The 25,084-nt window shown below is 42.9% G+C and overlaps 1 protein-coding gene across 1 annotated transcript in view; it reads right to left on the reverse strand.

The window, feature by feature from the left end:
* LOC147113709 (DPY30 domain-containing protein 1-like) overlaps positions 1 to 25,084 on the reverse strand; it is a 69,260-nt gene that overhangs the window by 21,720 nt on the left and 22,456 nt on the right. Inside the window, exon 2 of the mRNA XM_085996150.1 lies at positions 1,230 to 1,403. Coding sequence (XP_085852276.1) covers positions 1,230 to 1,376 — 147 coding nt within the window. The 5' untranslated portion in view covers positions 1,377 to 1,403. The remainder of the gene's footprint in view (positions 1 to 1,229; positions 1,404 to 25,084) is intronic.

The raw sequence follows: 25,084 nt of genomic DNA on the forward strand, positions 1-25,084 counted from the left end.
AGTCACTGGAGGGACCAGAGTCACTGGAGAGCCAGAGTGAGTCACTCGAGGGGCCAGAGTCACTCGAGGGGCTAGAGTGAGTCACTGGAGGGACCAGAGTGAGTCACTGGAGGGGCCAGAGTCACTGGAGGGGCCAGAGTGAGTCACTAGAGGGACCAGAGTCACTGGAGGGGCCAGAGTGAGTCACTCAAGGGGCCAGAGTCACTCGAGGGGCTAGAGTGAGTCACTGGAGGGACCAGAGTCACTGGAGGGGCCAGAGTGAGTCACTGGAGGGACCAGAGTGAGTCACTGGAGGGGCCAAAGTCAATGGAGGGGCCAGAGTATGTCACTGGAGGGACCAGAGTGAGTCACTGGAGGGACCAGAGTCACTGGAGGGGCCAGAGTGAGTCACTGGAGGGACCAGAGTAAGTGACTGGAGGGGCCAGAGTGAGTGACTGGAGTGGCCAGAGTGAGTCACTGGAATGCCAGGGAGAGTGACTGGAGGCACCAGAGTGAGTGAGTGGAGGGGCCAGAGTGAGTCACTGGAGGTGACAGAGAGAGTCACTGGAGGAGCCAGAGTGAGTCACTGGAGGGGCCAGAGTGCATCACTGGAGAAGCCAGAGTGATTCACTGGGGGTGTCAGAGAGAGTGACTGGAGGGACCAGAGTGAGTCACTGGAGGGGCCAGAGTGCGTCACTGGAGGGGCCAGAGTGCGTCACTGGAGGAGCCAGAGTGAGTCACTGGGGGTGCCAGAGAGAGTGACTGGAGGGACCAGAGTGAGTCACTGGAGGGGCCAGAGTGCGTCACTGGAGGAGCCAGAGTGAGTCACTGGGGTTGCCAGAGAGAGTGACTGGAGGGAACAGAGTGAGTCACTGGAGGGGCCAGAGTGCGTCACTGGAGGAGCCAGAGTGAGTCACTGGGGTTGCCAGAGAGAGTGACTGGAGGGAACAGAGTGCGTCACTGGAGGGGCCAGAGTGCGTCACTGGAGGAGCCAGAGTGAGTCAGTGGGGGTGCCAGAGAGAGTGACTGGAGGGACCAGAGTGAGTGACTGGAGTGGCCAGAGTGAGTGACTATCCTCAGGACCTTGGCCTATACAAGCGGTACTCCAACGGCAGTGAATCCGGTGGCTGAGAACTGCTTTTTATCTACTTGGGACATGGCTCCCAATGAGGAGGCGGTGAGGAATTGGAAACGAGGGAAAGAACATCCAGCTCCGAGTGTTGGCTCGCCCTGACAATCAGCACTTTTACCTGTTGCTCTAGATCGAGGTTCTCTCTGTATTTGTACAGCCAGTAGGCAAGGTACTCAATGGGGTCCATCGGCCGATGCTCCGCCACCTCCGCCAGGCCACCTGTCAAACACTCGCCCAAAACAACACGCAGATAGTCTGAATCCATTTCCAACTGAGAGACTGTCACACGGAGCTATCAGAGAGAAAAATAGGGTATTAATCTATCACTCCATGTATTGATCACTCACTCTCTGTATTGGTCACTCATTCTCTGTATTGATCACTCACTCTCTGTATTGATCACTCACTCTCTGTATTGATCCCTCATTCTCTGTATTGATCACTCACTCTCTGTATTGACCACACACTCCCTGTATTGATCCCTCACTCCCTGTATTGATCACTCACTCTCTGCAATGCTTCCTCAATCGCTGTATTGGTCACTCACTCTCTGTATTGGTCACTCACTCTCTGTATTGATCACTCACTATCTGTATTGATCAATCACTCTCCCTATTGATCCCTCACTCTCTGTATTGATCACTAATTCTCTGTATTGATCACTCTCTCTCTGCATTGATCACTCACTCTCTGTATTGATCCCGAATTCTCTGTATTGATCACTCACTCTCTGTATTGACCACACACTCCATGTATTGATCCCTCACTCTCTGTATTGCTCATTCACTCTCTGTACTGATCATTCACTCTCTGTATTGATCAATCACTCTCTGTATTGATCCCTCACTCTCTGTATTGATCACTCACTCTGTGTATTGATCACTCACTCTCTGTATTGATCCCTCACGCTCTGTATGGAACACTCACTCTCTGTATTGATCACTCACTCTTTGTATTGATCACTCACTATATTGATCACTCAGTCTCATATTGATCCCTCACTCTCTGTATTGATCCCTCACACTCTGTATTGATCCCTCACTCTCTGTATTGATCAATCACACTCAGTATTGATCCCTCACTCTCTGTATTGATCACTCACTCTCTGTATTGATCGCTCACTCTCTGTATTGAAATCTCACTCTTGGTATTGATCCCTCACTCTCTGTACTGATCACTCACTCTCTGTATTGATCACTCGCTCTTGGTATTGATCACTCACTCTCTGTATTGATCCCTCACTCCGTATTGACTATTCACTCTCTGTATTGATCACTCACGCTCTGCATTGATCCCTCACTCTCTGAATTGATCATTCACTCTCTGTATTGATCACTCACTCTGTCTTGATCATTCACTCTTTGTATTGATCACTCATTTCAGGTATTGATCCCTCACTCTCTGTATTGATCATTCACTCTCTGTATTGATCCCTCACTCTCAATATTGATCAATCACTCTCTGTATTGATCACTCACTCACTGTATTGATCACTCACTCTCTGTATTGATTATTCACCTCTGTATTGATCACTCACTCTCTGTACTGATCCCTCACTCTCTGTATTGGTCCCTCACTCCCTGTATTGATCCCTCAATCATTGTATTGATCATTCACTCTCTGTATTGATCACTCACTATCTGTAGTGATCCCTCACACTCTGTATTGATCCCTCATGCTCTGTATTGATCCCTCAATCTCTGTATTGATCCCTCATTCTCTGTATTGATCAGTCACTCTCTGTATTGATCCCTCACTCTCTGTATTGATCCCTCACTCTCTGTATTGATCCCTCACTCTCTGTATTGATCATTCACTCTCTGTATTGACCCCTCACTCCCTGTATTGATCATTCACTCTCTGTATTGATCATTCACTTTCTGTATTGATCACTCACTCGCTGTATTGATCAATCATTCTCTGTATTGATCTCTCACTCTCTGTATTGATCCCTCACTCTCTGTATTGATCCCTCGCACTCTGTATTGATCCCTCACTCTCTGTGTTGTTCACTCACTCTCTGTATTGATTCCTCACTCCCTGTATTGATTACTCACTCTCTGTATTGATCATTCACTCTCTGTATTGATCACTCACTCTCTGTATTGATCACTCACTCTCTGTATTGATCCCTCGCTCTCTGTATTGATCCCTCAATCTCTGTATTGATCATTCACTTTCTGTATTGATCACTCACTCTCTGTATTGATCAATCACTCTCTGTATTGATCACTCACTCTCTGTATTGATCAATCATTCTCTGTATTGATCTCTCACTCTCTGTATTGATCCCTCACTCTCTGTATTGATCCCTCCACTCTGTATTGATCCCTCACTCACTGTGTTGGTCACTCACTCTCTGTATTGATCCCTCACTCCCTGTATTGATCATTCACTCTCTGTATTGATCATTCACTCTCTGTATTGATCATTCACTCTCAGTATTGTTCCCTCACTCTCTGTATTGATCACTCACTCTCTGTATTGATCACTCATTCTCTGTATTGATCCCTCACTCTCTGTATTGATCATTCACTCTCTGTATTGACCCCTCACTCCCTGTATTGATCCCTCACTCTCTGTATTGATCCCTCGCACTCTGTATTGATCCCTCACTCTCTGTGTTGGTCACTCACTCTCTGTATTGATCCCTCACTCCCTGTATTGATTACTCACTCTCTGTATTGATCATTCACTCCCTGTATTGATCAATCACTCTCTGTATTGATCAATCACTCTCTGTATTGATCACTCACTCTCTGTATTGATCAATCATTCTCTGTATTGATCTCTCACTCTCTGTATTGATCCCTCACTCTCTGTATTGATCCCTCGCACTCTGTATTGATCCCTCACTCTCTGTGTTGGTCCCTCACTCTCTGTATTGATCCCTCACTCCCTGTATTGATTACGCACTCTCTGTATTGATCATTCACTCTCTGTATTGATCATTCACACTCTGTATTGATCCCTCACTCTCTGTATTGATCCCTCGCTCTCTGTATTGATCCCTCAATCTCTGTATTGATCACTCCCTCTCTGTATTGATCATTCACTCTCTTTATTGACCCCTAACTCCCTGTATTGATCGCTCACTCCCTGTTTTGATCACTCACTCTCTGTATTGATCACTCACTCTCTGTATTGATCCCTCACTCGCTGTATTGATCAATCACTCTGTATTGATCCCTCACTCTCTGTATTGATCCATCGCTCTCTGTATTGATCATTCAGTCTCTGTATTGATCATTCACTCTCTGTATTGCTCACTAACTCTCTGTATTGATCATCCACTCTCTGTATTGATCCCTCACTCTCTGTATTGATCGCTCACTCCCTGCTTTGATCACTCACTCTCTGTATTGATCACTCGCTCTCTGTATTGATCCCTCACTCTCTGTATTGATTTCTCACTCTCTGTATTGATCACTCACTCTCTGTATTGATCCCTCGCACTCTATATTGATCGCTCCCTCTCTGTATTGATCACTCACTCCCTGTATTGATCACTCACTCTCTGTATTGATCCCTCACTCCCTGTATTGATAAATCACTCTCTGTATTGATCCCTCACTCACTGTATTGATCACACTCTCTGTATTGATCACTCACTCTCTGTATTGATCCCTCACTCTCGGTATTGATCACTCACTACCTGTATTGATCACTCACTCTCTGTATTGATCACTCACTCTCTGTATTGATCCCTCAGTCTCCGTATTGATCACTCACTCTTCGTATTGATCATTCACTCTCTGTATTGATCCCTCACTCTCGGTATTGATCACTCACTCTCGGTATTGATCACTCACTACCTGTATTGATCACTCACACTCTGTATTGATCACTCACTCTCTCCATTGATCCCTCACTCTCTGTATTGATCCCTCACTCTCTGTATTGATCCCTCAATCTGTGTATTGAACACTCACTCACTGTATTGATCATTCACTCTCTGTATTGATCCCTCACTCCCTGTATTGATCATTCAATCTCTGTCTTGATCTTTCACTCTCTATATTGATCACTCACTCTCTGTATTGATCCCTTACTATCTCTATTGATCATTCACTCTCTTTATTGATCACTCACTCTCTGTATTGATCCCTCACTCTCTGTATTGTTCACTCACTCTCTGTATTGATCCCTCACTCTCTGTATTGATCACTCACTCTCCGTATTGATCATCCACTCTCTGTATTGATCATTCACTCTTTATATTGATCCCTCACTCCCTGTATTGATCGCACACTCTCTGTATTGATCCCTCACCCTCTGTATTGATCAATCACTCTCTGAATTGATCAATCACTCTCTGTATTGATCCCTCACTCTCTGTATTGATCAATCACTCTCTGTATTGATCCCTCACTCTCTGTATTGATCCATCGCTCTCTGTATTGAGCATTCACTCTCTGTATTGATCATTCACTCGCTGTATTGATCACTCACTCTCTGTATTGATCATTCACTCTCTGTATTGATCCCTCGCTCTCTGTATTGATCGCTCACTCCCTGTTGTGATCAGTCACTCTCTGTATTGATCACTCGCTCCTTGTATTGATCACTCACTCTCAGTATTGATCACTCACTCTGTGTATTGATCCCTCACTCCTGTATTGATCACTCACTCTCTGTATTGAGCACTCACCCTCTGTATTGATCATTCAGTCTCTGTATTGACCCCTCACTCCCTGTATTGATCGCACACTCTCTGTATTGATCATTCACTCTCTGTATTGATCACTCACTCTCTGTATTGATCGCACATTCCCTGTATTGATCACTCACTCTCTGTATTGATCCCTCACTCTGTATTGATCAATCACTCTCTGAATTGATCAATCACTCTCTGTATTGATCCCTCACTCTCTGTATTGATCAATCACTCTCTGTATTGATCCCTCACTCTCTGTATTGATCCATCGCTCTCTGTATTGATCATTCACTCTCTGTATTGATCATTCACTCGCTGTATTGATCACTCACTCTCTGTATTGATCATTCACTCTCTGTATTGATCATTCACTCTCTGTATTGATCGCTCACTCCCTGTTGTGATCAGTCACTCTCTGTATTGATCACTCGCTCCCTGTATTGATCACTCACTCTCAGTATTGATCACTCACTCTGTGTATTGATCCCTCACTCCTGTATTGATCACTCACTCTCTGTATTGAGCACTCGCCCTCTGTATTGATCATTCAGTCTCTGTATTGACGCCTCACTACCTGTATTGATCATTCACTCTCTGTATTGATCACTCACTCTCTCCATTGATCCCTCACTCTCTGTATTGATCCCTCACTCTCTGTATTGATCCCTCAATCTGTGTATTGATCACTCACTCAGTGTATTGATCATTCACTCTCTGTATTGATCCCTCACTCCCTGTATTGATCAATCACTCTCTGTATTGATCTTTCACTCTCTATATTGATCACTCACTCTCTGTATTGATCCCTTACTCTCTCTATTGATCATTCACTCTCTTTATTGATCCCTCACTCTCTGTATTGATCACTCACTCTCCGTATTGATCCCTCACTCTCTGTATTGATCACTCACTCTCTGTATTGATCCCTCACTCTCTGTATTGATCACTCACTCTCCGTATTGATCATCCACTCTCTGTATTGATCATTCACTCTTTATGTTGATCCCTCACTCCCTGTATTGATCGCACTCTCTGTATTGATCCCTCAATCTCTGTATTGATCACTCACTCTCTGTATTGATCGCACATTCCCTGTATTGATCACTCACTCTCTGTATTGATCCCTCACTCTGTATTGATCAATCACTCTCTGAATTGATCAATCACTCTCTGTATTGATCCCTCACTCTCTGTATTGATGAATCACTCTCTGTATTGATCCCTCACTCTCTGTATTGATCCATCGCTCTCTGTATTGATCATTCACTCTCTGTATTGATCATTCACTCTCTGTATTGATCATTCACTCTCTGTATTGATCGCTCACTCCCTGTTGTGATCAGTCACTCTCTGTATTGATCACTCGCTCCCTGTATTGATCACTCACTCTCAGTATTGATCACTCACTCTGTGTATTGATCCCTCACTCCTGTATTGATCACTCACTCTCTGTATTGAGCACTCGCCCTCTGTATTGATCATTCAGTCTCTGTATTGACCCCTCACTACCTGTATTGATCATTCACTCTCTGTATTGATCCCTCACTCCCTGTATTGATCACTCATTCTCTGTATTGATCACTCACTCTCTGTGTTGATCTCTCACACTCTGTATTGATCCCTCACTCTCTGTATTGAACCCTCACTCTCTGTATTGATCACTCACTCCCTGTATTGATCACTCACTCTCTGTATTGATCCCTCGCTCTCTGTATTGATCACTCACAACCTGTATTGATCACTCACTCCCTGTATTGATCACTCACTCTCTGTATTGAGCACTTGCCCTCTGGATTGATCACTCACTCTCTGTATTGATCCCTCACTCCCTGTATTGATAACTCACTCTGTGTATTGATCCCTCACTCACTGTATTGATCACACTCTCTGTATTGATCACTCACTCTCTGTATTGATCCCTCACTCTCGGTATTGATCACTCACTCTCGGTGTTGATCACTCACGACCTGTATTGATCACTCACTCTCTGTATTGATCACTCACTCTCTGTATTGATCCCTCAGTCTCCGTATTGATCACTCACTCTTCGTATTGATCACTCACTCTCTGTATTGATCCCTCACTCTCGGTATTGATCACTCACTCTCTGTATTGATCACTCACTACCTGTATTGATCACTCACTCTCTGTATTGATCACTCACTCTCTGTATTGATCCCTCAGTCTCCTTATTGATCACTCACTCTTCGTATTGATCACTCACTCTCTGTATTGATCCCTCACTCTCGGTATTGATCACTCACTCTCGGTATTGATCACTCACTACCTGTATTGATCACTCACACTCTGTATTGATCACTCACTCTCTCCATTGATCCCTCACTCTCTGTATTGATCCCTCACTCTCTGTATTGATCCCTCAATCTGTGTATTGATCACTCACTCACTGTATTGATCATTCACTCTCTGTATTGATCCCTCACTCCCTGTATTGATCAATCACTCTCTGTATTGATCTTTCACTCTCTATATTGATCACTCACTCTCTGTATTGATCCCTTACTCTCTCTATTGATCATTCACTCTCTTTATTGATCACTCACTCTCTGTATTGAACCCTCACTCTCTGTATTGTTCACTCACTCTATGTATTGATCCCTCACTCTCTGTATTGATCACTCACTCTCCGTATTGATCATCCACTCTCTGTATTGATCATTCACTCTTTATGTTGATCCCTCACTCCCTGTATTGATCGCACACTCTCTGTATTGATCATTCACTCTCTGTATTGATCACTCACTCTCTGTATTGATCGCACATTCCCTGTATTGATCACTCACTCTCTGTATTGATCCCTCACTCTGTATTGATCAATCGCTCTCTGAATTGATCAATCACTCTCTGTATTGATCCCTCACTCTCTGTATTGATCAATCACTCTCTGTATTGATCCCTCACTCTCTGTATTGATCCATCGCTCTCTGTATTGATCATTCACTCTCTGTATTGATCATTCACTCGCTGTATTGATCACTCACTCTCTGTATTGATCATTCACTCTCTGTATTGATCATTCACTCTCTGTATTGATCGCTCACTCCCTGTTGTGATCAGTCACTCTCTGTATTGATCACTCGCTCCCTGTATTGATCACTCACTCTCAGTATTGATCACTCACTCTGTGTATTGATCCCTCACTCCTGTATTGATCACTCACTCTCTGTATTGAGCACTCGCCCTCTGTATTGATCATTCAGTCTCTGTATTGACCCCTCACTACCTGTATTGATCATTCACTCTCTGTATTGATCCCTCACTCCCTGTATTGATCACTCATTCTCTGTATTGATCACTCACTCTCTGTGTTGATCTCTCACACTCTGTATTGATCCCTCACTCTCTGTATTGAACCCTCACTCTCTGTATTGATCCCTCACTCCCTGTATTGATCACTCACTCTCTCCATTGATCCCTCACTCTCTGTATTGATCTCACACCCTGTATTGATCACTCACTCTCTTTATTGATCACTCACTCTCTGTATTGATCCCTCACTCTCTGTATTGATCCCTCACTCTCTGTATTGATCACTCACAACCTGTATTGATCACTCACTCCCTGTATTGATCACTCACTCTCTGTATCGAGCACTCGCCCTCTGGATTGATCACTCACTCTCTGTATTGATCCCTCACTCCCTGTATTGATAACTCACTCTCTATATTGATCCCTCACTCACTGTATTGATCACACTCTCTGTATTGATCACTCACTCTCTGTATTGATCCCTCACCCTCGGTATTGATCACTCACTCTCGGTATTGATCACTCACTACCTGTATTGATCACTCACTCTCTGTATTGATCACTCACTCTCTGTATTGATCCCTCAGTCTCCGTATTGATCACTCACTCTCGGTATTGATCACTCACTACCTGTATTGATCACTCACACTCTGTATTGATCACTCACTCTCTCCATTGATCCCTCACTCTCTGTATTGATCCCTCACTCTCTGTATTGATCCCTCAATCTCTGTATTGATCACTCACTCACTGTATTGATCATTCACTCTCTGTATTGATCCCTCACTCCCTGTATTGATCATTCACTCTCTGTATTGATCTTTCACTCTCTATATTGATCACTCACTCTCTGTATTGATCTCTTACTCTCTCTATTGACCATTCACTCTCTTTATTGATCACTCACTCTCTGTATTGATCCCTCACTCTCTGTATTGTTCACTCACTCTCTGTATTGATCCCTCACTCTCTGTATTGATCACTCACTCTCCGTATTGATCATCCACTCTCTGTATTGATCATTCACTCTCTATATTGATCCCTCACTCCCTGTATTGATCGCACACTCTCTGTATTGATCATTCACTCTTTGTATTGATCACTCACTCTCTGTATTGATCGCACATTCCCTGTATTGATCACTCACTCTCTGTATTGATCCCTCACTCTGTATTGATCAATCACTCTCTGAATTGATCATTCACTCTCTGTATTGATCATTCACTCGCTGTATTGATCACTCACTCTCTGTATTGATCATTCACTCTCTGTATTGATCATTCACTCTCTGTATTGATCGCTCACTCCCTGTTGTGATCAGTCACTCTCTGTATTGATCACTCGCTCCCTGTATTGATCACTCACTCTCAGTATTGATCACTCACTCTGTGTATTGATCCCTCACTCCTGTATTGATCACTCACTCCCTGTATTGAGCACTCGCCCTCTGTATTGATCATTCAGTCTCTGTATTGACCCCTCACTACCTGTATTGATCATTCACTCTCTGTATTGATCCCTCACTCCCTGTATTGATCACTCATTCTCTGTATTGATCACTCACTCTCTGTGTTGATCTCTCACACTCTGTATTGATCCCTCACTCTCTGTATTGAACCCTCACTCTCTGTATTGATCCCTCACTCCCTGTATTGATCACTCACTCTCTCCATTGATCTCTCACTCTCTGTATTGATCTCACACCCTGTATTGATCACTCACTCTCTGTATTGATCACTCACTCTCTGTATCGAGCACTCGCCCTCTGGATTGATCACTCACTCTCTGTATTGATCCCTCACTCCCTGTATTGATAACTCACTCTCTGTATTGATCCCTCACTCACTGTATTGATCACACTCTCTGTATTGATCACTCACTCTCTGTATTGATCCCTCACTCTCGGTATTGATCACTCACTCTCTCCATTGATCCCTCACTCTCTGTATTGATCCCTCACTCTCTGTATTGATCCCTCAATCTCTGTATTGATCACTCACTCACTGTATTGATCATTCACTCTCTGTATTGATCCCTCACTCCCTGTATTGATCATTCACTCTCTGTATTGATCTTTCACTCTCTATATTGATCACTCACTCTCTGTATTGATCCCTCACTCTCTGTATTGTTCACTCACTCTCTGTATTGATCCCTCACTCTCTGTATTGATCACTCACTCTCCGTATTGATCATCCACTCTCTGTATTGATCATTCACTCTCTATATTGATCCCTCACTCCCTGTATTGATCGCACACTCTCTGTATTGATCATTCACTCCTTGTATTGATCACTCACTCTCTGTATTGATCGCACATTCCCTGTATTGATCACTCACTCTCTGTATTGATCCCTCACTCTGTATTGATCAATCACTCTCTGAATTGATCCATCGCTCTCTGTATTGATCATTCACTCTCTGTGTTGATCATTCACTCACTGTATTGATCACTCACTCTCTGTATTGATCATTCACTCTCTGTATTGATCCCTCGCTCTCTGTATTGATCGCTCACTCCCTGTTGTGGTCAGTCACTCTCTGTATTGATCACTCGCTCCCTGTATTGATCACTCACTCTCAGTATTGATCACTCACTCTGTGTATTGATCCCTCACTCCTGTATTGATCACTCACTCTCTGTATTGAGCACTCGCCCTCTGGATTGATCATTCAGTCTCTGTATTGACCCCTCACTCCCTGTATTGATCATTCACTCTCTGTATTGATCCCTCACTCCCTGTATTGATCACTCATTCTCTGTATTGATCACTCACTCTCTGTATTGATCTCACACTCTGTATTGATCCCTCACCCTCTGTATTGAACCCTCACTCTCTCCATTGATCCCTCACTCTCTGTATTGATCTCTCACACCCTGTATTGATCACTCACTCTCTGTATTGATCACTCACTCTCTGTATTGATCCCTCACTCTCTGTATTGATCCCTCACTCTCTGTATTGAGCACTCGCCCTCTGTATTGATCACTCACTCTCTGTATTGATCCCTCACTCTCTGTATTGATCCCTCACTCCCTGAATTGATCACTCACTTCCTGTATTGATCACTCACTCTCTGTATTGATCACTCACTCTCTGTATTGATCATTCACTCTCAGTATTGATCCCTCACTCTCTGTATTGATCACTCACTTTCTGTATTGATCATTCACTCTCTGTATTGATCCCTCACTCCCTGTATTGATCACTCACTCTCCGCATTCATCGCTCACTTCCTGTATTGATCACTCACTCTCTGTATTGATCATTCACTCTCTGTATTGTTCCCTCACTCTCTGTATTGATCATTCACTCTCGGTATTGATCCCTCACTCTCTGTATTGATCACTCACTCTCTGTATTGATCCCTCACTCGCTGTATTGATCAATCACTCTGTATTGATCCCTCACTCTCTGTATTGATCCATCGCTCTCTGTATTGATCATTCAGTCTCTGTATTGATCATTCACTCTCTGTATTGCTCACTAACTCTCTGTATTGATCATCCACTCTCTGTATTGATCCCTCGCTCTCTGTATTGATCGCTCACTCCCTGTTTTGATCACTCACTCTCTGTATTGATCACTCGCTCTCTGCATTGATCACTCACTCTCAGTATTGATCACTCACTCTCTGTATTGATCCCTCACTCCTGTATTGCTCACTCACTCTCTGAATTGAGCACTCGCCCTCTGTATTGATCATTCATTCTCTGCATTGACCCCTCACTCCCTGTATTGATCATTCAGTCTCTGTATTGATCATTCACTCTCTGTATTGATCACTCACTCTCTGTATTGATTTCTCACTCTCTGTATTGATCACTCACTCTCTGTATTGATCCCTCGCACTCTATATTGATCGCTCCCTCTCTGTATTGATCACTCACTCCCTGAATTGATCACTCTCTCTCTGTATTGATCCCTCACTCCCTGTATTGATAACTCACTCTCTGTATTGATCCCTCACTCACTGTATTGATCACACTCTCTGTATTGATCACTCACTCTCTGTATTGATCCCTCACTCTCGGTATTGATCACTCACTCTCGGTATTGATCACTCACTACCTGTATTGATCACTCACTCTCTGTATTGATCACTCCCTCTCTGTATTGATCCCTCAGTCTCCGTATTGATCACTCACTCTTCGTATTGATCACTCACTCTCTGTATTGATCCCTCACTCTCAGTATTGATCACTCACTCTCGGTATTGATCACTCACTACCTGTATTGATCACTCACACTCTGTATTGATCACTCACTCTCTCCATTGATCCCTCACTCTCTGTATTGATCCCTCACTCTGTATTGATCCCTCAATCTGTGTATTGATCACTCACTCACTGTATTGATCATTCACTCTGTATTGATCCCTCACTCCCTGTATTGATCATTCACTCTCTGTATTGATCTTTCACTCTCTATATTGATCACTCACTCTCTGTATTGATCCCTTACTCTCTCTATTGATCATTCACTCTCTTTATTGATCACTCACTCTCTGTATTGAACCCTCACTCTCTGTATTGTTCACTCACTCTCTGTATTGATCCCTCACTCTCTGTATTGATCACTCACTCTCCGTATTGATCATCCACTCTCTCTATTGATCATTCACTCTCTATATTGATCCCTCACTCCCTGTATTGATCGCACACTCTCTGCATTGATCATTCACTCTCTGTATTGATCACTCACTCTCTGTATTGATCGCACATTCCCTGTATTGATCACTCACTCTCTGTATTGATCCCTCACTCTGTATTGATCAATCACTCTCTGAATTGATCAATCACTCTCTGTATTGATCCCTCACTCTCTGTATTGATCAATCACTCTCTGTATTGATCCCTCACTCTCTGTATTGATCCATCGCTCTCTGTATTGATCATTCACTCTCTGTATTGATCATTCACTCGCTGTATTGATCACTCACTCTCTGTATTGATCATTCACTCTCTGTATTGATCCCTCGCTCTCTGTATTGATCGCTCACTCCCTGTTGTGATCAGTCACTCTCTGTATTGATCACTCGCTCCCTGTATTGATCACTCACTCTCAGTATTGATCACTCACTCTGTGTATTGATCCCTCACTCCTGTATTGATCACTCACTCTCTGTATTGAGCACTCGCCCTCTGTATTGATCATTCAGTCTCTGTATTGACCCCTCACTCCCTGTATTGATCATCCACTCTCTGTATTGATCCCTCACTCCCTGTATTGATCACTCATTCTCTGTATTGATCACTCACTCTCTGTATTGATCTCTCACACTCTGTATTGATGCCTCACTCTCTGTATTGAACCCTCACTCTCTGTATTGATCCCTCACTCCCTGTATTGATCACTCACTCTCTCCATTGATCCCTCACTCTCTGTATTGATCTCTCACACCCTGTATTGATCACTCACTCTCTGTATTGATCACTCACTCTCTGTATTGATCCCTCACTCTCTGTATTGATCCCTCACTCTCTGTATTGATCACTCACTCCCTGTATTGATCACTCACTCTCTGTATTGATCCCTCACTCTCTGTATTGATCACTCACAACCTGTATTGATCACTCACTCCCTGTATTGATCACTCATTCTCTGTATTGAGCACTCGCCCTCTGTATTGGTCACTCACTCTCTGTATTGATCCCTCACTCCCTGTATTGATAACTCACTCTCTGTATTGATACCTCACTCACTGTATTGATCACACTCTCTGTATTGATCACGCCCTCTCTGTATTGATCCCTCACTCTCGGTATTGATCACTCACTCTCGGTATTGATCACTCACTACCTGTATTGATCACTCACTCTCTGTATTGATCACTCACTCTCTGTATTGATCCCTCAGTCTCCGTATTGATCACTCACTCTTCGTATTGATCACTCACTCTCTGTATTGATCCCTCACTCTCGGTATTGATCACTCAATCTCGGTATTGATCACTCACTACCTGTATTGATCACTCACACTCTGTATTGATCACTCACTCTCTCCATTGATCCCTCACTCTCTGTATTGATCCCTCACTCTCTGTATTGAACCCTCAATCTGTGTATTGATCACTCACTCACTGTATTGATCATTCACTCTCTGTATTGATCCCTCACTCCCTGTATTGATCAATCACTCTCTGTATTGATCTTTCACTCTCTATATTGATCACTCACTCTCTGTATTGATCCCTTACTCTCTCTATTGATCATTCACTCTCTTTATTGATCACTCACTCTCTGTATTGAACCCTCACTCTCTGTATTGTTCACTCACTCTCTGTATTGATCCCTCACTCTCTGTATTGATCACTCACTCTCCGTATTGATCATCCACTCTCTGTATTGATCTTTCACTCTCTATATTGATCCCTCACTCCCTGTATTGATCGCACACTCTCTGTATTGATCATTCACTCTCTGTATTGATCACTCACTCTCTGTATTGATCGCACATTCCCTGTATTGATCATTCACTCTCTGTATTGATCCCTCATTCTGTATTGATCAATCACTCTCTGTATTGATCCCTCACTCTCTGTATTGATCCATCGCTCTCTGTATTGATCATTCACTCTCTGTATTGATCATTCACTCGCTGTATTGATCACTCACTCTCTCTATTGATCATTCACTCTCTGTATTGATCATTCACTCTCTGTATTGATCGCTCGCTCCCTGTTGTGATCAGTCACTCTCTGTATTGATCACTCGCTCCCTGTATTGATCACTCACTCTCAGTATTGAGCACTCGCCCTCTGTATTGATCATTCAGTCTCTGTATTGACCCCTCACTACCTGTATTGATCAGTCACTCTCTGTATTGATCCCTCACTCCCTGTATTGATCACTCATTCTCTGTATTGATCACTCACTCTCTGTGTTGATCTCTCACACTCTGTATTGATCCCTCACTCTCTGTATTGAACCCTCACTCTCTGTATTGATCCCTCACTCCCTGTATTGATCACTCACTCTCTCCATTGATCCCTCACTCTCTGTATTGATCTCTCACACCCTGTATTGATCACTCACTCTCTGTATTGATCACTCACTCTCTGTATTGATCCCTCACTCTCTGTATTGATCTCTCACTCTCTGTATTGATCACTCACTCCCTGTATTGATCACTCACTCTCTGTATTGATCCCTCGCTCTCTGTATTGATCACTCACAACCTGTATTGATCACTCACTCCCTGTATTGATCACTCACTCTCTGTATTGAGCACTCGCCCTCTGTATTGATCACCCACTCTCTGTATTGATCCCTCACTCCCTGTATTGATAACTCACTCTCTGTATTGATCCCTCACTCACTGTATTGATCACACTCTCTGTATTGATCACTCACTCTCTGTATTGATCCCTCACTCTCGGTATTGATCACTCACTCTCGGTATTGATCACTCACTACCTGTATTGATCACTCACTCTCTGTATTGCTCACACACTCTCTGTAGTGATCCCTCAGTCTCCGTATTGATCACTCACTCTTCGTATTGATCACTCACTCTCTGTATTGATCACTCACTCTCTCCATTGATCCCTCACTCTCTGTATTGATCCCTCACTCTCTGTATTGATCCCTCAATCTCTGTATTGATCACTCACTCACTGTATTGATCATTCACTCTCTGTATTGATCCCTCACTCCCTGTATTGATCATTCACTCTCTGTATTGATCTTTCACTCTCTATATTGATCACTCACTCTCTGTATTGATCCCTTACTCTCTCTATTGATCATTCACTCTCTTTATTGATCACTCACTCTCTGTATTGATCCCTCACTCTCTGTATTGTTCACTCACTCTCTGTATTGATCCCTCACTCTCTGTATTGATCACTCACTCTCTGTATTGATCATCCACTCTCTGTATTGATCATTCACTCTCTATATTGATCCCTCACTCCCTGTATTGATCGCACACTCTCTGCATTGATCATTCACTCTCTGTATTGATCACTCACTCTCTGTATTGATCGCACATTCCCTGTATTGATCACTCACTCTCTGTATTGATCATTCACTCTGTATTGATCAATCACTCTCTGAATTGATCAATCACTCTCTGTATTGATCCCTCACTCTCTGTATTGATCAATCACTCTCTGTATTGATCCCTCACTCTCTGTATTGATCCATCGCTCTCTGTATTGATCATTCACTCTCTGTATTGATCATTCACTCACTGTATTGATCACTCACTCTCTGTATTGATCATTCACTCTCTGTATTGATCCCTCGCTCTCTGTATTGATCGCTCACTCCCTGTTGTGATCAGTCACTCTCTGTATTGATCACTCGCTCCCTGTATTGATCACTCACTCTCAGTATTGATCACTCACTCTGTGTATTGATCCCTCACTCCTGTATTGATCACTCACTCTCTGTATTGAGCACTCGCCCTCTGTATTGATCTTTCAGTCTCTGTATTGACCCCTCACTCCCTGTATTGATCATTCACTCTCTGTATTGATCCCTCACTCCCTGTATTGATCACTCATTCTCTGTATTGATCACTCTCTCTCTGTATTGATCTCTCACACTCTGTATTGATCCCTCACTCTCTGTATTGAACCCTCACTCTCTGTATTGATCCCTCACTCCCTGTATTGATCACTCACTCTCTCCATTGATCCCTCACTCTCTGTATTGATCTCTCACACCCTGTATTGATCGCTCACTCTCTGTATTGATCACTCACTCTCTGTATTGATCCCTCACTCTCTGTATTGATCCCTCACTCCCTGAATTGATCACTCACTCCCTGTATTGATCACTCACTCTCTAAATTGATCACTCACTCTCTGTATTGATCATTCACTCTCTGTATTGATCACTCACAACCTGTATTGATCACTCACTCCCTGTATTGATCACTCACTCTCTGTATTGAGCACTCGCCCTCTGTATTGATCACTCACTCTCTGTATTGATCCCTCACTCCCTGTATTGATAACTCACTCTCTGTATTGATCCCTCACTCACTGTACTGATCACACTCTCTGTATTGATCACTCACTCTCTGTATTGATCCCTCACTCTCGGTATTGATCACTCACTCTCGGTATTGATCACTCACTACCTGTATTGATCACTCACTCTCTGTATTGCTCACACACTCTCTGTAGTGATCCCTCAGTCTCCGTATTGATCACTCACTCTTCGTATTGATCACTCACTCTCTGTATTGATCACTCACTCTCTCCATTGATCCCTCACTCTCTGTATTGATCCCTCACTCTCTGTATTGATCCCTCAATCTCTGTATTGATCACTCACTCACTGTATTGATCATTCACTCTCTGTATTGATCCCTCACTCCCTGTATTGATCATTCACTCTCTGTATTGATCTTTCACTCTCTATATTGATCACTCACTCTCTGTATTGATCCCTTACTCTCTCTATTGATCATTCACTCTCTTTATTGATCACTCACTCTCTGTATTGATCCCTCACTCTCTGTATTGTTCACTCACTCTCTGTATTGATCCCTCACTCTCTGTATTGATCACTCACTCTCTGTATTGATCATCCACTCTCTGTATTGATCATTCACTCTCTATATTGATCCCTCACTCCCTGTATTGATCGCACACTCTCTGCATTGATCATTCACTCTCTGTATTGATCACTCACTCTCTGTATTGATCGCACATTCCCTGTATTGATCACTCACTCTCTGTATTGATCATTCACTCTGTATTGATCAATCACTCTCTGAATTGATCAATCACTCTCTGTATTGATCCCTCACTCTCTGTATTGATCAATCACTCTCTGTATTGATCCCTCACTCTCTGTATTGATCCATCGCTCTCTGTATTGATCATTCACTCTCTGTATTGATCATTCACTCACTGTATTGATCACTCACTCTCTGTATTGATCATTCACTCTCTGTATTGATCCCTCGCTCTCTGTATTGATCGCTCACTCCCTGTTGTGATCAGTCACTCTCTGTATTGATCACTCGCTCCCTGTATTGATCACTCACTCTCAGTATTGATCACTCACTCTGTGTATTGATCCCTCACTCCTGTATTGATCACTCACTCTCTGTATTGAGCACTCGCCCTCTGTATTGATCTTTCAGTCTCTGTATTGACCCCTCACTCCCTGTATTGATCATTCACTCTCTGTATTGATCCCTCACTCCCTGTATTGATCACTCATTCTCTGTATTGATCACTCACTCTCTGTATTGATCTCTCACACTCTGTATTGATCCCTCACTCTCTGTATTGAACCCTCACTCTCTGTATTGATCCCTCACTCCCTGTATTGATCACTCACTCTCTCCATTGATCCCTCACTCTCTGTATTGATCTCTCACACCCTGTATTGATCGCTCACTCTCTGTATTGATCACTCACTCTCTGTATTGATCCCTCACTCTCTGTATTGATCCCTCACTCCCTGAATTGATCACTCACTCCCTGTATTGATCACTCACTCTCTAAATTGATCACTCACTCTCTGTATTGATCATTCACTCTCAGTATTGATCCCTCACTCTCTGTATTGATCACTCACTTTCTGTATTGATCATTCACTCTCTGTATTGATCCCTCACTCCCTGTATTGATCACTCACTCTCCGCATTCATCGCTCACTTCCTGTATTGATCACTCACTCTCTGTATTGATCATTCACTCTCTGTATAGATCCCTCACTCTCTGTATTGATCATTCACTCTCGGTATTGATCCCTCACTCTCTGTATTCATCACTCAATTTCTGTATTGATCATTCACTCTCTGTATTGATCCCTCACTCCCTGTATTGATCACTCACTCTCCGCATTCATCGCTCACTTTCTGTATTGATCACTCACTCTCTGTATTGATCATTCACTCTCTGTATTGATCACTCACTCTCCGTATTGACCACTCACTCTTCGTATTGATCACTCACTCAATGTATTGATCCCTCACTCTCTGTATTGATCACGCACTCTCTGTGTTGATCACTCACTCTCTGTATTGAACCCTCAATCTCTGTATTGAGCACTCACTCTCTGTATTGATCCCTCACTTTCTGTATTGATCATTCACTCTCAGTATTGATCCCTCACTCTCTGTATTGATCACTCACTTTCTGTATTGAACATTCACTCTCTGTATTGATCCCTCACTCCCTGTATTGATCATTCACTCTCTGTATTGATCATTCACTCTCTGTATTGATCACTCACTCTCCGCATTCATTGCTCACTTCCTGTATTGATCACTCACTCTCTGTATTGATCATTCACTCTCTGTATTGATCACTCACTCGCTGTATTGATCCCTCATTCTCCGTATTGATCACTCACTCTTCGTATTGATCACTCACTCTCTGTATTGATCCCTCACTCTCTGTATTAATCCCTCACTCTCTGCATTGATCCCTCGCTCTCTGTATTGATTTCTCAATCTCTGTATTGATCACTCACTCTCTGTATTGATCACTCACTCTCTGTATTGATCATTCAATCTCTGTATTGATCCTCCACTCTCTGTATTGATCCCTTACTCTCTCTATTGATCATTCACTCTCTTTATTGATCACTCACTCTCTGTATTGATCAATCACTCTCTGTATTGATCCCTCACTCTCTGTATTGATCATTCACTCTCTGTATTGATCACTCACTCTCTGTATTGATCATTCACTCTCTGTATTGATCCCTCGCTCTCTGTATTGATCGCTCACTCCCTGTTGTGATCACTCACTCTCTGTATTGATCACTCGCTCTCTGTATTGTTCACTCACTCTGTATTGATCCCTCACTCCTGTATTGATCACTCACTCTCTATATTGAGCACTCGCCCTCTGTATTGATCATTCACTCTCCGTATTGACCCCTCACTCCCTGTATTGATCATTCACTCCCTGTATTGATCTTTCACTCTCTGTATTGATCCCTCACTCTCTGTATTGATCCCTCGCTCTCTGTATTGATCCCTCATTCTCTGTATTGATCACTAACTCTCTGTATTGATCATTCACTCTCTGTATTGATCCCTCACTCCCTGTATTGATCACTCACTCTCCGCATTCATCGCTCACTTCCTGTATTGATCCCTCACTCTCTGTATTGATCACTCACTCTCTGTATTGATCCCTCACTCGCTGTATTGATCAATCACTCTGTATTGATCCCTCACTCTCTGTATTGATCCATCGCTCTCTGTATTGATCATTCAGTCTCTGTATTGATCGTTCACTCTCTGTATTGCTCACTAACTCTCTGTATTGATCATCCACTCTCTGTATTGATCCCTCGCTCTCTGTATTGATCGCTCACTCCCTGTTTTGATCACTCACTACCTGTATTGATAACTCACACTCTGTATTGATCACTCACTCTCTCCATTGATCCCTCACTCTCTGTATTGATCCCTCACTCTCTGTATTGTACCTCAATCTGTGTATTGATCACTCACTCACTGCATTGATCATTCACTCTCTGTATTGATCCCTCACTCCCTGTATTGATCAATCATTCTCTGTATTGATCTTTCACTCTCTATATTGATCACTCACTCTCTGTATTGATCCCTTACTCTCTCTATTGATCATTCACTCTCTTTATTGATCACTCACTCTCTGTATTGAACCCTCACTCTCTGTATTGTTCACTCACTCTCTGTATTGATCCCTCACTCTCTGTATTGATCACTCACTCTCCGTCTTGATCATCCATTCTCTGTATTGATCATTCACTCTTTATGTTGAGCCCTCTCTCCCTGTATTGATCGCACACTCTCTGTATTGATCATTCACTCCCAGTATTGATCACTCACTCTCTGTATTGATCGCACATTCCCTGTATTGATCACTCACTCTCTGTATTGATCCCTCACTCTGTATTGATCAATCACTCGCTGAATTGATCAATCACTCTCTGTATTGATCCCTCACTCTCTGTATTGATCAATCATGCTCTGTATTGATCCCTCACTCTCTGTATTGATCCATCGCTCTCTGTATTGATCATTCACTCTCTGTATTGATCATTCACTCGCTGTATTGATCACTCACTCTCTGTATTGATCATTCACTCTCTGTATTGATCATTCACTCTCTGTATTGATCGCTCACTCCCTGTTGAGATCAGTCACTCTCTGTATTGATCACTCGCTCCCTGTATTGATCACTCACTCTCAGTATTGATCACTCACTCTGTGTATTGATCCCTCACTCCTGTATTGATCACTCACTCTCTGTATTGAGCACTCGCCCTCTGTATTGATCATTCAGTCTCTGTATTGACCCCTCACTCCCGGTATTGATCATTCACTCTCTGTATTGATCCCTCACTCTCTGTATTGATCACTCATTCTCTGTATTGATCACTCACTCTCTGTGTTGATCTCTCACACTCTGTATTGATCCCTCACTCTCTGTATTGAACCCTCACTCTCTGTATTGATCCCTCACTCCCTGTATTGATCACTCACTCTCTCCATTGATCCCTCACTCTCTGTATTGATCTCACACCCTGCATTGATCACTCACTCTCTGTATTGATTACTCACTCTCTGTATTGATCCCTCACTCTCTGTATTGATCCCTCACTCTCTGTATTGATCACTCACTCCCTGTATTGATCACTCACTCTCTGTATTGATCCCTCGCTCTCTGTATTGATTTCTCAATCTCTGTATTGATCACTCACTCTCTGTATTGATCACTCACTCTCTGTATTGATCATTCACTCTCTGTATTGATCCTCCACTCTCTGTATTGATCCCTTACTCTCTCTATTGATCATTCACTCTCTTTATTGATCACTCACTCTCTGTATTGATCAATCACTCTCTGTATTGATCCCTCACTCTCTGTATTGATCATTCACTCTCTGTATTGATCACTCACTCTCTGTATTGATCATTCACTCTCTGTATTGATCCCTCGCTCTCTGTATTGATCGCTCACTCCCTGTTGTGATCACTCACTCTCTGTATTGATCACTCGCTCTCTGTATTGTTCACTCACTCTGTATTGATCCCTCACTCCTGTATTGATCACTCACTCTCTATATTGAGCACTCGCCCTCTGTATTGGTCATTCACTCTCCGTATTGACCCCTCACTCCCTGTATTGATCATTCACTCTCTGTATTGATCCCTCACTCCCTGTATTGATCTTTCACTCTCTGTATTGATCCCTCACTCTCTGTATTGATCCCTCGCTCTCTGTATTGATCCCTCATTCTCTGTATTGATCACTAACTCTCTGTATTGATCATTCACTCTCTGTATTGATCCCTCACTCCCTGTATTGATCACTCACTCTCCGCATTCATCGCTCACTTCCTGTATTGATCCCTCACTCTCTGTATTGATCACTCACTCTCTGTATTGATCCCTCACTCGCTGTATTGATCAATCACTCTGTATTGATCCCTCACTCTCTGTATTGATCCATCGCTCTCTGTATTGATCATTCAGTCTCTGTATTGATCGTTCACTCTCTGTATTGCTCACTAACTCTCTGTATTGATCATCCACTCTATGTATTGATCCCTCGCTCTCTGTATTGATCGCTCACTCCCTGTTTTGATCACTCACTACCTGTATTGATAACTCACACTCTGTATTGATCACTCACTCTCTCCATTGATCCCTCACTCTCTGTATTGATCCCTCACTCTCTGTATTGTACCTCAATCTGTGTATTGATCACTCACTCACTGCATTGATCATTCACTCTCTGTATTGATCCCTCACTCCCTGTATTGATCAATCATTCTCTGTATTGATCTTTCACTCTCTATATTGATCACTCACTCTCTGTATTGATCCCTTACTCTCTCTATTGATCATTCACTCTCTTTATTGATCACTCACTCTCTGTATTGAACCCTCACTCTCTGTATTGTTCACTCACTCTCTGTATTGATCCCTCACTCTCTGTATTCATCACTCACTCTCCGTCTTGATCATCCATTCTCTGTATTGATCATTCACTCTTTATGTTGATCCCTCTCTCCCTGTATTGATCGCACACTCTCTGTATTGATCATTCACTCCCAGTATTGATCACTCACTCTCTGTATTGATCGCACATTCCCTGTATTGATCACTCACTCTCTGTATTGATCCCTCACTCTGTATTGATCAATCACTCTCTGAATTGATCAATCACTCTCTGTATTGATCCCTCACTCTCTGTATTGATCAATCACGCTCTGTATTGATCCCTCACTCTCTGTATTGATCCATCGCTCTCAGTATTGATCATTCACTCTCTGTATTGATCATTCACTCGCTGTACTGATCACTCACTCTCTGTATTGATCATTCACTCTCTGTATTGATCATTCACTCTCTGTATTGATCGCTCACTCCCTGTTGAGATCAGTCACTCTCTGTATTGATCACTCGCTCCCTGTATTGATCACTCACTCTCAGTATTGATCACTCACTCTGTGTATTGATCCCTCACTCCTGTATTGATCACTCACTCTCTGTATTGAGCACTCACCCTCTGTATTGATCATTCAGTCTCTGTATTGACCCCTCACTCCCGGTATTGATCATTCACTCTCTGTATTGATCCCTCACTCTCTGTATTGATCACTCATTCTCTGTATTGATCACTCACTCTCTGTGTTGATCTCTCACACTCTGTATTGATGCCTCACTCTCTGTATTGAACCCTCACTTTCTGTATTGATCCCTCACTCCCTGTATTGATCACTCACTCTCTCCATTGATCCCTCACTCTCTGTATTGATCTCTCACACCCTGTATTGATCACTCACTCTCTGTATTGATCACTCACTCTCTGTATTGATCCCTCACTCTCTGTATTGATCCCTCACTCTCTGTATTGATCACTCGCTTCCTGTATTGATCATTCACTCTCAGTATTGATCCCTCACTCTCTGTATTGATCCCTCACTCTCTGTATTAATCCCTCACTCTCAGTATTGATCCCTCGCTCTCTGTATTGATCCCTCAATCTCTGTATTGATCACTAACTCTCTGTATTTATCACTCACTCTCTGTATTGATCTTTCACTCTCTATATTGATCACT

The sequence above is a fragment of the Somniosus microcephalus genome, chromosome 8, assembly GCF_052327205.1.
Source record: "Somniosus microcephalus isolate GS21.2 chromosome 8, FLI_Smic_1.0, whole genome shotgun sequence".
NCBI classification, from domain to species: Eukaryota; Metazoa; Chordata; class Chondrichthyes; order Squaliformes; family Somniosidae; genus Somniosus; species Somniosus microcephalus.